The sequence below is a fragment of the Lycorma delicatula genome, chromosome 13 (genome assembly GCF_047948215.1).
Source record: "Lycorma delicatula isolate Av1 chromosome 13, ASM4794821v1, whole genome shotgun sequence".
In the NCBI taxonomy this organism is placed as follows: Eukaryota; Metazoa; Arthropoda; class Insecta; order Hemiptera; family Fulgoridae; genus Lycorma; species Lycorma delicatula.
In genome coordinates this window covers 54,192,480-54,209,260 of record NC_134467.1, presented here as the reverse complement: position 1 = coordinate 54,209,260, position 16,781 = coordinate 54,192,480, and the positions used below count along the sequence as shown (strand labels likewise).

The 16,781-nt window shown below is 30.5% G+C and overlaps 1 protein-coding gene across 10 annotated transcripts in view; it reads left to right on the top strand.

The window, feature by feature from the left end:
* Pfrx (6-phosphofructo-2-kinase/fructose-2,6-biphosphatase) overlaps positions 1-16,781 on the top strand; it is a 181,204-nt gene that overhangs the window by 116,022 nt on the left and 48,401 nt on the right. For 7 of the 10 annotated variants that reach the window (XM_075380859.1, XM_075380856.1, XM_075380858.1 and 4 more), the window contains exons 8-9: positions 2,218-2,452; positions 9,827-9,954. In XM_075380859.1, the coding sequence (XP_075236974.1) occupies positions 2,218-2,452; positions 9,827-9,954 (363 nt within the window). Of the gene's footprint in view, positions 1-2,217; positions 2,453-9,826; positions 9,955-14,973; positions 15,050-16,781 lie in introns of all 10 variants that reach the window. The other 3 variants (XM_075380854.1, XM_075380851.1, XM_075380857.1) reach the window with 1 other exon arrangement.

The window sequence follows — 16,781 nt, the reverse complement described above, 5'->3', positions numbered from 1 at the left end:
CGTAATAAAATTTTTTTCACAAAAAGTTTATGTTTGTTTTTATAAGATTATGCAAATTAGAAAACTCAAAACCGTTACAGCATGAGGAAATTTCCTATATACTTATACTGTAATGATTTATGTGTTAACTTTACCGACAGAAATTGATTTTTTTTAAACGATGTGGCTGTTGGCATTTTATATTTACTTTTCATTGTTACCCTTTTCTGATCCCTAGAATATTATTTCCTGAGACATTCTAGGTATTGTGAAACTGTTGAGTTATAAGAGACATGGTTTACTGTCTTTTAACGTGTTTTATGTTAGATTTAATCCTTTTGCATCGGCTAAAAGAACATGCTTTATTTAAAACTAAAAACTTTTTGGATAACTGAACTGAAATATCGATTTGAATTTATTTATGTATTAATTGATATTAATACGTTATATCTTATAACGTAAAAATTTCCAGTAATCGAAAAAAAAATTTATAAATGTAAAAATATCATTTAAGTGAATAGTTTGAAAAACATATAAAAATAATAATTAGGTGAATAGTTTGATGCGATTAAGGTACAATTCTGATGAATATTACAAACTAAATTTGATAAAAAGTATTTATTATTCTCGCTATGCTATCTACCTATATATTTAATGTAGTCGACTGCTATTATTATTTTCAAAAGAAAAAATAAACAATGTGTTTTTTTTTGTCTTCAGTCATTTGACTGGTTTGATGCAGCTCTCCAAGATTCCCTATCTAGTGCTAGTCGTTTCATTTCAGTATACCATCTACATCCTACATCCCTAACAATTTGTTTTATATATTCCAAACGTGGCCTGCCTACACAATTTTTCCCTTCTACCTGTCCTTCCAATATTAAAACGATTATTCCAGGATGCCTTAGTATGTGGCCTATAAGTCTGTCTCTTCTTTTAACTATATTTTTCCAAATGCTTCTTTCTTCATCTATTTTATCTATACCTCTTCATTTGTCACTTTATCCACCCATCTGATTTTTAACATTCTCCTATAGCACCACATTTCAAAATCTTTTCTTCTCAGATACTCCGATTGTCCAAGTTTCACTTCCATATAAAGCGACACTCCAAACATACACTTTCAAAAATCTTTTCCTGACATTTAAATTAATTTTTGATGTAAACAAATTATATTTCTTACTGAAGGCTCGTTTAGCTTGTGCTATTCAGGATTTTATATCGCTCCTGCTTCGTCCATCTTTAGTAATTCTACTTCCCAAATAACAAAATTCTTCTACCTCTATAATCTTTTCTCCTCCTATTTTCACATTCAGTGGTCCATCTTTGTTATTTCTACTACATTTCATTACTTTTGTTTTGTTCTTGTTTATTTTCATGCAATAGTTCTTGCGTAGGACTTCATCTATGCCGTTCATTGTTTCTTCTAAATCCTCTTTACTCTCGGCTAGAATTACTATATCATCAGCAAATCGTAGCATCTTTATCTTTTCACCTTGTACTGTTACTCCGAATCTAAATTGTTCTTTAACATCATTAACTGCTAGTTCCATGTAAAGATTAAAAAGTAACGGAGATAGGGAACATCCTTGTCGGACTCCCTTTCTTATGTTCGTCAATAAACAATGTGTATAAACTCCATTTTATAGACTACTGATTTACTTTCATTGCTGTCCAAAGTCTGGGATTTTTTCTTATTTTATCCACATTATTATAAGAGTAAGGATCTGTAAAACAAATTTGGTTTATCCTGTAAAATTAATGAATAAATTATGAAGTTGTATGAAAAATATTATTCGCTTTTGTCATATTTTTTTTTTATTATTATTAATTCACGATAAATATTTATCTGAAACTGTAGAACTTCAAGTAATACAAAAGTTAATTATTGAATTTTTTTCCAATAATAAATACTATCGCACAATTAATTAATGCAAAATGAAGAAAATTTCACTTTTTATTTAACTAATAACTAATCAAATCTAACCGAATATATAAATTCATTGGAAAAAACAATTTATGACCTTCAAGAAAAATAAAAATTGTGAGGTAACACCCAACTTCTTAGATATACAGGTGGTATATAACAACAGGTAGCCGCATCCAAGCAGAAGTAGATCTGAAAGGATTAAAATTGATTTAACATTAAATTATTCTGTGATAGTATTGATATGATAAATTGTGTAATTTCTTTAACTCGTGTAATCGTTGATTTATTTAAATTATATTTATTTTTAGGGAATATGTGAAGAGATGACGTATGAGGAGATAGCTGAAAAATACCCACAAGATTTTGCTGCGAGGGACCAAGCCAAATTCACTTATCGTTACCCAAGAGGTGAATCTTATGAGGATTTGGTGGCCAGGTTGGAACCCGTAATTATGGAATTAGAAAGACAAGGAAATGTTCTTGTAGTATCTCATCAGGCTGTTCTGAGATGTTTGCTGGCTTACTTTCTTGACAAATCTGCAGGTAATATTTTATTATATAGTATATTTTGTTAGGACCATATACACACACTCTCACATTGTTTGTTTGTTCAATCTATTAAGTTAAGTTTGGACTGAAGCAAGCTTTGTTTACAAATATAGTCAGTCAATCCTTGTTTGTGACTACAGTCTTTCTGCACTTTTCATAGTCTATAACATTGTAGGGAAGTGAAATTTGTTCTCTGTCACTTTATTTGTGTATTATTAAGATTTATTTTGACTACACTTTTTCAAAATGTCAAATATTGTCAAGCTGCTCATCTATGCATCTGTTCAATGCACTTTACACAAAAAGATAAAAATATCGCATATGTTAAAGAAAGTGTTTTTTTTTTTTTTTTCACCCTACCGCCGAGCCAGATCCACAACAAAGCAAAGCACAGCCCAGGGAGTGTCTATTCAACCCCCTGGGCTGAACTTTGCTTTGTTGAGGACCTGACCCGGAAAGAAAGAAACATATGTGAATAGATTAGTTGATTGATAACAGAAGTAAGAAACTTACGCAAAATTCTTACTCCAAGTCTGCAAGTTGTGTATACAAATTGAGGAAATTCTGTTTTTTTCATTAGTACAATAATTGATTTTTTTTATATTCGTTCATATTGTCCCTGAAATGGGTATAGAACAAGTCATACACTGTGCATTGTACAAACACAATAACTGTAAATTTATCTTACAATTTTATATGAATAATATTATTATTGTTCCATTACACAGTTTTCAGACCCTCCAGTCAAAAAAGTCCCCAGCATTATAAAAACATTTTTGAATCAATCGCAATCTTAATAACTGTTTGAATTTATTAAAATTATGAATTAGGAAGAAATTTTTGGGGAATTATTTTTAAAAACTTATTTCCCAAATATAAAAGGTTTTTTCTCGAAAAGAACCAGCCTACCTTTGTGCTTGAGAAAAAGCAAAACTTCTGTGGTGAGTATTGAATCCATGGTTACTTGAATCAGTAATTAGATTATTTTTAAGAGATAATAAAATGATCTCATATACAAACAGGGCTAGAATTATATATTTATATTCAGTTATTAATAAAAGCCTCATGCCAGGAACCAATTAACATAAAAAATATGCAAAATTTTAGTTTTTCTCAAAAAATCTTTATTTATTCATCAATATTGATTATTTCACTTTCAATATACTCTTTTTTTAGATATAATGCATTTGTGCCATGCTTTTTACAATCTTCAAAGCACCTCTGGAACACAATTTCCGGTTTGGTGTGTAGCTCCTTCAACGATTCTGTCTTTATTTCTTCAATGTTGACAGAATGTTATTTTCATCTTTGCAGATTGGGGAATAGGAAGAAGTCACAGGGGACCATGTCTGGTGAATAAGGAGACTGAGGCATCATAATGGTGTTATTTTTTATAAAAAATTCACAAATAAGCAATGAAGTGTGAGCAGATGTAATTCCCATGAATTGTTTCATCATAAATTTGTGTGTTTTCTTTGGATAGCTTCACACAAATGGCATAGAATTTCCAGTTAGTAATCCTTATTGACTCTGTGATAGTGATTCGGCAATTGTTCGTAATCATTTTCGGGATGTTCAAATACATCAACGTATAGTACTTGACATCCAGGGCACTCATCATCTTCAACACCTTCATGGCCCTCTTGGATACATTTGTACCACTTGTAAACACTTGTTTTATTCTTAGAAGAATTGTCAAAAGCAACATTCAACATTAACAATGCGGTGCTGCACTTTATTCCATTCTTAAAGCAAAATTTAATACAAATTCTGTGTTCCATTTTTACACAAGTTAAAAAACGCTGACTACAACAAAACACTTGTGAAACGTACATTAGGGACAAGTGCACCAAATCAACAGTTTGACTTATACAGCCTCGGAAATTTAAAATTCTGTGTGTCTTTTGATCAAACCTTGCATATATAATTGCTCTTTTTTGAAGGAGAAAAATTCTTTCCAAATCTTTTATAGAAGATGAACCCCACAAAAGAATAGAATAAGCTACATGCAAATAAAAATATCCATAATAATACATATGGAATAGAGTTTGGTTACCCAGTAGGGCCACCTTACTTATCAGATAGAGGCTAGAAGACAAGGTTGAGGACAACTATCAACATGATAACTCCAATTAACTCGGTTACTGAGAATCCCAAAAATTTGGTGCATTCAATCTTTTCCAAAGGCTGGCTGTGTAAAAAAAAAGGCTAGCCCTCAAGAAAGATGACCTAAATCCATTACGGAAATTCATACAAACAGTCTTAGAGCAGTCATCGATAAACCAATACTTTGAAAATATTGGGAAAATTCGTTTATTTTAATAAATGTATCCATTTCCAACTATTCATCATTGTTGGGGTGACAGATAAACTTTTAATCTTTATTTATTTATTTTTTTACATTTATTTTTTGTTATTTTGATTTTGTTTAATTATAATATTAAGATACCTTAATCTTAAAGATTTATCAAATTGTATTATCAACAAAAATTGTTAAATTAGCATTTGGTACAATTTTGGTAATGACGTTAACATAGATCAAAAGTAACAGAGGGCTAAGGATTGATTCTTATGGCATATCAGCCCTCAAAGTTTGTAGTTTTTGATTTGTAATAAATTCAAATGGCTTAATCTATTATACTGAATCACAACATATTGTTTCCTACAAGTCATGTAGCTTCCAAGCTGGTTTAAAAAAGATCCCCCCCACCCAATCCTCAGATCTCAACTGATCAGAGAACATCACCTCGTACCATATCAAAGGCCCTGCTCAAATCAAGGAAACACTCCTTCACTTTTATCTGAGTCTAGAGCATCAGTTGCTCTCAATAAACTAGACAATGGGTTGCTTAACAAATTTATTTAGACGAAATCCAAATTGGCTGACTATTAGATAGCTGGTCACTTCCAAAAATTGTAGAGCTTGTATGAATACTGCCTTTTCAAAACTTTTACAGAGACTTGGGTTGAAATAGGTCCATAATTTTCCACATAATTAGAATCTAAGGGGTGGATTTTAGCTATTTTTAATACTGGTTGAAACGCACAACTTGAAAAAAAATGTATTATGTGTGCCAATGGTGAGGCAACAATTTTATTTTACAAGGAACAGACAGGCTATCACAACCCGAAGATCACTTAAATTTTTATTACATCAGAAGTTGTTACTGGGGTAAAATAATTCATCATACATGTATCTACATGATAATTAATATTTTCTTCTCTTCTTCTACCCTTGCTATATTACTAGTACCACAAATATTTGCAAAATAATCATTAAAACTTCCAGCAGTGACCTTCAGGTCTGTTATAGACAAATTCCTGCGATGTAACTTAATATTTTTTCACAAACAAAAGTTATAATCTCGCTATTAATTGCCTTATGTTCTTACTATCTTCCTTCACAAAGGAAATTTTTTTATCTTAGTATTTTTTTATAAGTTTTTTTGCTTTTTATAATCATCCCATATCTTAAGATCTTTGTACATTTACAAGGTCTGTTCAGAAAATAACCGAACATTTTTGATTACTTACGAACAAAGATATTTAGTAATGTGCAGTTGGCAGCATTGCGTTCCACATAACCTCTGTAATCACATGTTTTTGGGTTGTTAATATCTCATTTAGTTTTCATGTTATTGTTATTTGAGTGCACCGTGTTCAAGTGTTAGTAGTGGTTTTTATAAGGTGCGATTTTCAGGAGCAACAATACAACATAAAATTTTGATTGAAACTGGGGAAAACTTTCTCAGAAATGTTTCAACTTTTGAAACGAGCTTATCATGCAAAGATCTAATGGGATACGATAGCCGGGTTTACGGCTACAACATCCAAACAAACGTTCAATCATCTCAGTGGATCAGCAAAGGATCTCCATGCCCCAAGAAAGCATGTCAGACTCGATCCAATGTCAAAATGATGCTCTCTTTTTTTTTTCGATTTTAATGGAATCGTGCATTTTGAATTCTTGCCTCAAGGTGAAACAGTGAACTTTGTGTACTATCAAAGCGTTTTAAAACAGTTACGTGAAAAAATCCACAAAAAGAGACTATAGTTATGGCAAGACAACTCACGGTTCCTTACTATGATGATGCGCCTGCACATTCATCTTTGTCAATTCGTAAGTTTTGTGCCAAAAATCAATTGACTGTCCTTCCTTAGACTTCCTACTCGCCAGACCTGACTCCTTGCAGTTTTTTCTTATTTCTGAAATTAAAATCAGTAATTAAAGGACAGTGTTTTGAGACTATTGATCACATTAAAACAAATTTGTCACAGACCTTAAAGGCCATTTCAAATGAAGTTATCCAGGATTGCTTCGTGAAGTGGAAACACCACTGGGAAAAGTTTCTGAATAGGGGATAGGAGTACCTTGAAAGGGACAAGGACCAATAATCTGTAAAATTATTAATAATAAACATTGAAAAAATAAAGTTTACTTATTTTTTAAACAGACCACATGTGTATTTCTTAGATGTGTGGGTAAACCAAGGATTTTTATGATAATGTGACTTAAAGTCACTCAAAGTAGTTGGGCATGATTGACAATTTCCTGAAAATGACCAAGAAATAGATCAAATTTCTTGTTCACATCTTGTTGCATTATTTATATCATTTCATGTTTCAAGTGTTAAAAAATTCAATCTGTTCAAATCGGAATTACTAAAATTTCTAATACATCTGCGCACGTTATATGGTTAAGCAACATTAGATTCTAACCAGACAATAAGAGCTTCATGATCCAAAATGAGTGTTGAGGTAATTTCTGTTTGACAGTTAGCTATATTAATAAATATATTATCAATACAAGTTTCAGTTTTCTTGGTGATTCGGATTGCAAGGTAGATTTTCCTTTCTAGACCAAAACTCCTTGTTATGTCCAGGAACCGATGGGTAACACCATTATTTAGAAAAAATTCATATTAAAATCCCCTACAGCAATTATTTCATAATTATAATTCCCAGGAATTCTATCCAGAACATTTACACAAATACGGAAAAATCTAATGTTTCAAAAACAGAACAGTTAGGCAGATGATACATTGCAACAATGCCAATGTCTTTATCCATAATTTTTATTAATACCCCACTAACTCAACAACTCCCATCAATACTATTTTCTACAACCCAGTTTAATAGTTTTACTGCAATCAAAGTATTTTTTCTATTTGTATGAGAAAATACTGCTGTCCCTCCACCTTCTCTATCTTTCCAGCAAAAACATCCTTCAAGATCACAATAATGAAGGATGAAAATTGAAAGAATCACACCACAAACAATGGTATGCATAATCAGGATCAAAAAATCAGATATGAGCTCAAAAAGAAGTGCATCCAACTATACAGATTTATTACTTAGATATTGGCTATTTTGGTAAAAAAAAAGAAGAATTTTTTTCTCATTAGAACTATTTCCAGTACAATGACCGCTATTCAAATTTTTATTGTAATTATCGTTACCATTACTATTTATATCATCACAGTTTTTGTAATTATCAAATCCTCCACCGGCTGGCAAATCTGAAACTTGTTTACAGAATTAGTCCCTATCAAACAGTTAATAGCCATAGTTAAATGCTTACTCTTAGAAAAGGTCTTTCATGTAAAGTATTCACAGAATACATAGAAGAGACTGCTAAAACAATCATGAACGTTAGCCTTAAAAACATTGAAATGTTTGGCTTTTATGGGTCCCGTCCAGGAAATTGTATGCCTTTTTATAATATGACAAATAATTGCACTGCCCTTCACCCTTTTACCTGAGAAATTCATGTTAAGACCTTGCCAGGTAAAATTATATCTTTGGAGAAGATTATTAATCTGATTGAAACTGACATGTTTTTATCCTTTAATTATATTAAGAATTTTTAATGACAAATTCAAAATCCTAGAATTTTGATTCCTTAAAGATCGTGTATTTTGATTGATGAATGATGACATCATATATAAAACTTAAAAGAGATCCAAGATGTACATTAGCAACAACCCTACAATCATTACAAAAAATATTTTGTGACAAATATACACATGTTCTCCTGTGGTTGTCAATAAGTAAGTGAATCTTAGGTTGATGGTTATTTTCCACAGACAAATCATTAGAGAATTTGGTTTGATTTTACCAGCAGGTTATTTCATTAATTGTATTATAATAAAAGTTTTGACTTATTCCTTTACAATCATTAATCACCATCTGTTCTTTTAACAGCAACTCTTCTACATAAATTTTCACTTGTCCCATAACCATAGTTAAGGAAGAGGAAGTATTACATGGTACTTTTTCCTCCAGCAATTCATTGTTGCTCTGCTGTTCCTTTACCACTCACTATTTCCAAGGAAACATTTTTTTTTTTCATATCTAAAGATCTTTCAATAAGGATATATCTTTATTTTGTAATTTCTTAAATGAATCATCCATAACTTTCTAGTCATCAAAGCCAAAAAATGATTTGGTTGTTATCATTTCTGGCTGAAAAAATTTGACTGTTCGGTCTTACCAAATGAACTAATTGTGTTTGTATATGGGGGCCTTTTATGTCTTTTTTATTCTCTTTCATCCACTTGCTAGAATAGGGACATGGTAACTCATGTGAATTTTCTGTTTACAATTCATTGGTATTTTCTTATCTTACATTAAACCATTAACGTTTGAGTAAAATCCATCAGCCATCTGTATTTTGCTATCCTCTGCATTCCCCAGTTAATCCTCCCAACCTCAGATATTTCTCACCCTAGATAGATTTCAATGTAAACAAGTTTTAATGTACCTTCATCATTTCAAAATTGGAATTGGACTTAATGTTTACTCATGAACTTGTTCTAAAGTCAATTTTGTTTCAAAATGTCTGCCTGATCATTATATAGTATATATGATACCTTCCTACATCTCCTGGTCTCATTTTATCTTATGCCTGCATGATTTTTAAAAAGTTGGTTGGCTGCTGGTGGTTAATATTTTGAACAAAATTCTGGAAGCCTAATGCCTCTATCACTTTTTTGACTACTCCACACTTTCAGCTTTTTCCCCCTTCAAATCCTTTTCCTATTACTTTATGTTTCTTTACTATTACTTTCTTCATTTACTGTTATAAACTTCATAGTTCTGATTACTATTAAATTGTCATCTCTTACATATTAAATCATCTATTTCTTCATATTTTGCTAAGAGGTTATTGCAGTTACAGTATCAGAAGTTTTTAGTAGGTTATTTTTTTGCCTCTATTTTTTTATTATGGTTACTCTAAGCCAATAATTATATAGAATGGGTGATGAAGATTTGTAGATTTTTATTTTTTTTTTAAAACTTTAACCTCTTTGATATTTTTATTATTCAGACTATTCTTTTTACTGTACATTTGTTTGTTTTTTACAGATGAATTGCCATATCTTCATGTGCCACTGCATACTATAATTAAATTGACACCAGTTGCCTACGGTTGTAAAGTCGAACATATTAATCTGCCGATTGATGCGGTTGACACGCATCGGCCTAAACCTAAGGTAATTTAAATTCAGTGTGAATATCATATCACTGTTGGTGTTTTATAAAATTTTATTGTCATAATTTTACTAATCTCTGCTTTTCTTATATACTTATTTCAATGAATCTGTTGTTTCTGTTAAGTTGACGCATGATTAATAAGGCTTTTAAAGAATGTTCTTTTGTTCTGATAATTTCTGTAGACAAATCTTTTTAATAAAAATATTTAATAAATATATAAATTTATTTTTCTTCTGTAAATGTCCTGATCTAATTTCTATAGACAAATCTTTTTAATAAAAATATTTAATATATATATAAATTTATTTTTCTTCTGGAAATGTCCTGATCTTAGGCTTTCAGGAGGGTTAGCCGCACAACTGTTATTAGCCAACATAACAAAAGAGATCCGTTTACTAAAGATAAGATGCTCTTTGAGAGCAAAAATTTCCATCGGTTACCCGACTGATACCGGTTTAAAGTTACCGCAACTTATATATTCTTTTTGACTCTACTTATTAGAGGAATCTCTTTATCGATAGTGTCACAATTATTAATTGTGAAGGTAAATTATTAATGTGGCAGTGAAGGGCTGTTTAGCCTTTTTGAGTACTGTTGCTTGTTGGCATTTAAGGAACAAACTTGGCCAGTCAAAAAGTATCTTTGGGTCATGTTAGTCAGAGTCTTATATCTAATTAAGAAAAAAAAGTCTTCACTTTATATGAATATCATAGTATCTTCTGCCTTTTGGCTTCATAATTCAAAAGTTTTTTCAGAATTTTACTCATAATGACTTTTATAGTCATCATTAATAACGTAAGTGCTATTTCTAGCCGGCCAATGCGATTTTTTGATAAACCCAATATCTAGAAGTTAGGCTGTATATAGATTACATTCTGGTATTCTTTGCAGTTTTGCTTGACATGAGTGGATTAATGTTGATTACAAGTGATGATGAGAAGGGTAGTAGAAACACTGTTGTACTGCAAGACTTGTAACTGGTTTTGTATTCTGTATGCCGTTACATACATTCCTTCTGGGCTGTCTATGTTTACCTTGACATTACACGCTTTTCCATTCATTTGTGCTTTATTGTGTAATTTATATACGTGCTTGTTTTTAATATCATTTTTATGTAATGTAGTATATTATAGTGTACTGTTCTGCATTTTGTTGCTTAGCAGATGATTGTTGTTTGATATATTTTTTTAAGTAATTTTATGTATGAAGATGTGTATTGTTATTATGTTAGTTTTTATTGCACAATTCATATTTTCCTTTCTTAGTTCTATCTAATTTTTTTGATTAAGTTAGCACACAAACGTATTTAGATAATTCATTAATGAAGAATTAGGAAAAATATAGTCATCGGCTGATGTGGGTTTCTCTTATGCGTTTAGATTTTTTCTGGTGTGTTCTTCCGATTTGGAGAAAGTTAAGAACTATTTGCTGTGTTTTGTTTTACATGAGAAAAAATGGTACCAGAGAACATGAAATTAGAATATTCCCTTCATTGTATTTTCATTTCTTTATTCGTGAAAATAGATCTATCCTAAGAATTATATTTGACTAAATATAAAGGCTTTGCTTTATCAGATTTTGATTATTTTGTTTAAAAAAAGTGGTCATGTGCAATTAGCTTTATTTAATTAGGACTTGGAGACAGTTACACCTCTTGTTCAAGAAGCGATAGTGTTCATGTAGCTAGAGTTACTCCCAGATTTGCTATAGTTGGATGTGTTAATTATAATTAAAACCGAATAGTAGATGATGACCGGGAAGAAGAGAAAACTTGTGATTATGCCTCTTCTACATTACCTTCCGCTGTAAAGGCTTTTAACCTCTACATTATTCTCATATACTGGAATTTTTTTTTAGAGTAATCGTTTTCTTTTTTGGATACAGTATCATTATTATGATGTTAAAAGAACAATACCTTATCGCTATAAAAAATATAATTTTTGTAATAAAAAGTGTAAAACATGTTTTACATTTTATTAATAAATGTCTTATTATTTAATTCAATTTTATATTATTGAATATCTGAATTAATCTTGAGTTTTCATTTGTATATTTTATTTTAATAAAGCATAATAATTAAGTTATATTCCATAGAAGTCAAATAAATTTTTATAAATTTTATTATCACTTAAGTAGAAGAACAAGAATTCAGAAGTACTGTAGAGCAGCATCATTTAGAAACCTATTTCATTAATATTTATGTCAGAATGCTGTTCATTTTTTTTTCTTAATAAAGTTCATTTTTCGAGATATAAGTAACAACAATACTTTATGTTACATAAACCGATTAACATGTCATCTGTGCAGCATGATGTTCTTATAAAATAAGTTCTGTTTTATATTTCATCCAAAATGGTTAGTGCAAAGGTAGAGTCTTCAATTCACTACCAGAAAGTTGTAGATATGAATCCTAACGTAGAATAAATGTAAAGAATATGGGAAAAATAAGCTATAATTGATATAAAGAAATTATAATTTTTTTCTTCAAATGTATTATTTAATATTAATATATATTATCTTATACTTTAGATTGTTGATTGTCAGTGGCAATTACTCACTGTCATTCTTTCATCATTTCAGTTGCTTTTGTCTGTGTTATTCTTGTCAGCATATGTCATGACTAATTTTTTCTTTGAGATTTTATATTGTATAGTTTATGATCTTTTGGTATTCCTTTATTAAGTGTTACATGATAGATTTAAATTTATTAAAGAGATTTTATAAATATTAATTTTCTTTCATCATGCTTAATATCTATTATACTTTTAGTTGTTTGAATAGAATTTTGTCAGTAAATCAGTAAATTTTTAGGAAGTGGATTTAATAGAATGGTATATTTTTTATTTTTCTTTGGTTGTGCACATGGTTTTCTTTTTTTTTATTACTAACAGATGGATACAATTATTTTATATTAGAAGTACTAAAACGTCATATGTTTTTTTATGATAGAAAAAAAATGTTAATCGACATTCAAATAATTGAAAGTATTTTTCTGACAGCTATCTGTTAATCAAACAGGAAAAGGGGTAACAAAAGTATCCATACTGAAAACTACCACTGGTGGAATATTTTTACAAGTTACTCTTTTCTTCAAGGTTTTTCCTTTTTAATGAATTTTGTTTATTTTAAATATTAAAGTCTTGCAAATAACCGATTGTCGGTTTCCTCTTATAGTCTGGTACCTTTTAGTAGCATGCCAATTTTTGTATGATTTATTTTTTCATTCGTAAAAACGTTTTCCTGGAAGTTAATGGTTTTGTTATATTCTGGTGTTTCAATTTCCTTCGATTAGTAGATGGAGTTTTGCTTTGCCAATGCATACATTGATCTTTAGTAAATAATTGAAAACAATGTATAATTTTTAGTAACCACTCATCTTTTTATTTATTTATTTTTTTTTAGTCATTAACACTTCCATACAGATAACTGCTTCACTTTGGATTGAACGACATATAACTATTTCGAGAATAGAATTTAATGCTTGATTGATAAGCGTTACACAATAATTTTTCAGCCACAATAATTTGTGGTTAAAAAATAAGAGGAAGACTACTATAAATTTCTATAGCTAATTCACAGATAAAATTCCCTCTGTTTATAATTTGCTATTTCATTGTGTTTCATATGAATAATTTCAGTATTGCATAGTTTTTTAGATTTTATTTAAAAATGTCTTTTTACTTTCCCAACTACAGCTCTATTGCTGCTGTAACAGCATAATTATAAAGGGAAAATTTAATAATTGACCAAAACTTTGAATATATAGTTTTTCCTAAATTTGTCATGATAATTCCTTTTATAATAAATATCATACTGTGTTATTATCATAACTATTAAAAATCAGTGTTTATAATATTTATTGCATCATTAATTTGTAAAGTCTATTAATTTCTTATTTTAATTGTCTGTCATTAGGGAGACCTCTTGTGCCATACACCGGGTGTTTCATTTTAATTGCCCCAGGTGATTTTCTTGTAATCAGCGCACAGTACAAAAAAATGACCTAAATAAAAATTACTCAGATTGGAGGGGACACCTCATGGTGACCTTGACTTGACCTTATTGGAAGGTTAACGTAATTTTTTCAAATGGAATGACCCATTTTTGCCCCCGCAAATGAAAAGAACAGAAAATTTTACATTTGAATATGTTGTCACACATATGATCTTTTGAATATCATATGGCTAACCATCAGAGATATGAGTTACATGTTTTTGAAGGTCATACAATATTTATATAACAGGCCATTTATCTCACAAACTATGGGAAAGAGCATAAAAATAACTTTAAAGAAGTTATGTGGATAGAAGGGGGATATCTGATGGTACCTTGACCATGACAAACCCCTTTGGACATTGTTCCAAGGTCATTGAGGTTTTTTTAAATGCAATTACCTTTTTCGATAGCACCAATGAAAAGAGCGAAAAATATAACATCACCTACTTGAATTTAGTCATGACTTATGATTATGTTTAGTTTTTTCCAGCTTCTTAACGTTCACGGTTTAAGAGTTATTCACATCCAGTATCCGATTAATACAATTTGCTGATTCAAGACAGTACCAGATAGCAATCCTTTTCTCACGACTTAGGAACTGGTGACTGTAAATATCTGCAAAAAGAATCCAGCACCCGTGTAACAATATATCTGATGGTCAGCCTTTTGACCTTCAATAAAAATATCAAGGTCATATCTGAGACCACATATTCCAGTGTAAAATTTGTCACTCTTTTTATTGGTGGAGTAAAAAATAGGTCATTCCATTTGAAAAGATCTTGTTAACCTTGGAATAATGATCAAGTTCAAATACAAGGTCACCATGAGGTATCCCCCTCCAATCTATGTAAATGTTTAGATAATTTTTTTATATTGTGCATAGTTTATGAGAAAATTGCCTGGGGCAATTAAAATGAAACACCCCATATGTATCCCTTCTTTTTTATTCCCTTTTGAATTTTTTAAATTTTTAATAGCTTCCATTTTCTTTTAGATCTACTATCATTTTTAATCTTTTCCAGCTTTTCTTTGCACCTTGCGCTAATTCTTCTGGTACTATTTTAATCAGAGGCCTCTTCTCCAGATACGTCTTGGCCGGTTAGTTTTTTTATTCTAAAATATTCTGATTAAGCTTCTGTTCTCATTCATTATTCTCATTACTTTTTTATTTCATTATGTAAATTTAATATAATTCAATGTCTCCAGATCCGCATTTGGATATTTTGATACTTACATATACATTTAGAAACATTTATCAGTAGAAGTTCTCTGATATAGATATTATAAAACTTTAGTAGTATTTAGTTGTAAAAAATTGATTTAATAAAAAAAACCTTGAAAAATGAGTGTGTTATTGCTTAGGCTTATTTAACAAAATTAATTTTTATTTTGTCTTCAGTCATTTGACTGGTTTGATGCAGCTCTCCAAGATTCCCTATCTAGTGCTAGTCGTTTCATTTCAGTATACCATCTACATCCTACATCCCTGACAATTTGTTTTATATATTCCAAACGTGGCCTGCCTACACAATTTTCCCTTCTACCTGTCCTTCCAATATTAAAGCGACTATTCCAGGATGCCTTAGTATGTGGCCTATAAGTCTGTCTCTTCTTTTAACTATATTTTTCCAAATGCTTCTTTCTTCATCTATTTGCCGCAATACCTCTTCATTTGTCACTTTATCCACCCATCTGATTTTTAACATTCTCCTATAGCACCACATTTCAAAAGCTTTTCTTCTCAGATACTCCGATTGTCCAAGCTTCACTTCCATATAAAGCGACACTCCAAACATATACTTTCAAACATTTTTTCCTGACATTTAAATTAATTTTTGATGTTAACAAATTATATTTCTGACTGAAGGCTCGTTTCGCTTGTGCTATTCAGGATTTTATATCGCTCCTGCTTCGTCCATCTTTAGTAATTCTACTTCCCAAATAACAAAATTCTTCTACCTCCATAATCTTTTCTTCTCCTATTTTCACATTCAGTGGTCGATCTTTGTTATTTCTAATACATTTCATTACTTTTGTTTTGTATTTGTTTATTTTCATGCGATAGTTCTTGCGTAGGACTTCATCTATGCCATTCATTGTTTCTTCTAAATCCTTTTTACTCTCGGCTAGAATTACTATATCATCAGAAAATCGTAGCATCTATATCTTTTCACCTTGTACTATTACTCCGAATCTAAATTGTTCTTTAACATCATAAACTGCTAGTTCCATGTAAAGATTAAAAAGTAACGGGGATAGGGAACATCCTTGTCGGACTCACTTTCTTATTACGGCTCTTTCTTATGTTCTTCGATTATTACTGTTGCTGTTTGGTTCCTGTACATGTTAGCAATTGTTCTTCTATCTCTGTATTTGAACCCTAATTTTTTTAAAATGCTGAACATTTTATTCCAGTCTACGTTATCAAATGCCTTTTCTAGGTCTATAAACGCCAAGTATGTTGGTTTGTTTTTCTTTAATCTTTCTTCTACTATTAATCTGAGGCCTAAAATTGCTTCCCTTGTCCCTATACTTTTCCTGAAACCAAATTGGTCTTCTCCTAACACTTCTTTCACTCTTCTGTATAGAATTCTAGTTAAGATTTTTGATGCATGACTAGTTAAACTAATTGTTCTGTATTCTTCACATTTATCTGCCCCTGCTTTCTTTGGTATCATGACTATAACACTTTTTTTGAAGTCTGACGGAACTTCTCCTTTTTCATAAATATTACACACCAGCTTGTATAATCTATCAATCGCTTCCTCACCTGCACTACGCAGTAATTCTACAGGTATTCTGTCTATTCCAGGAGCCTTTCTGTCATTTA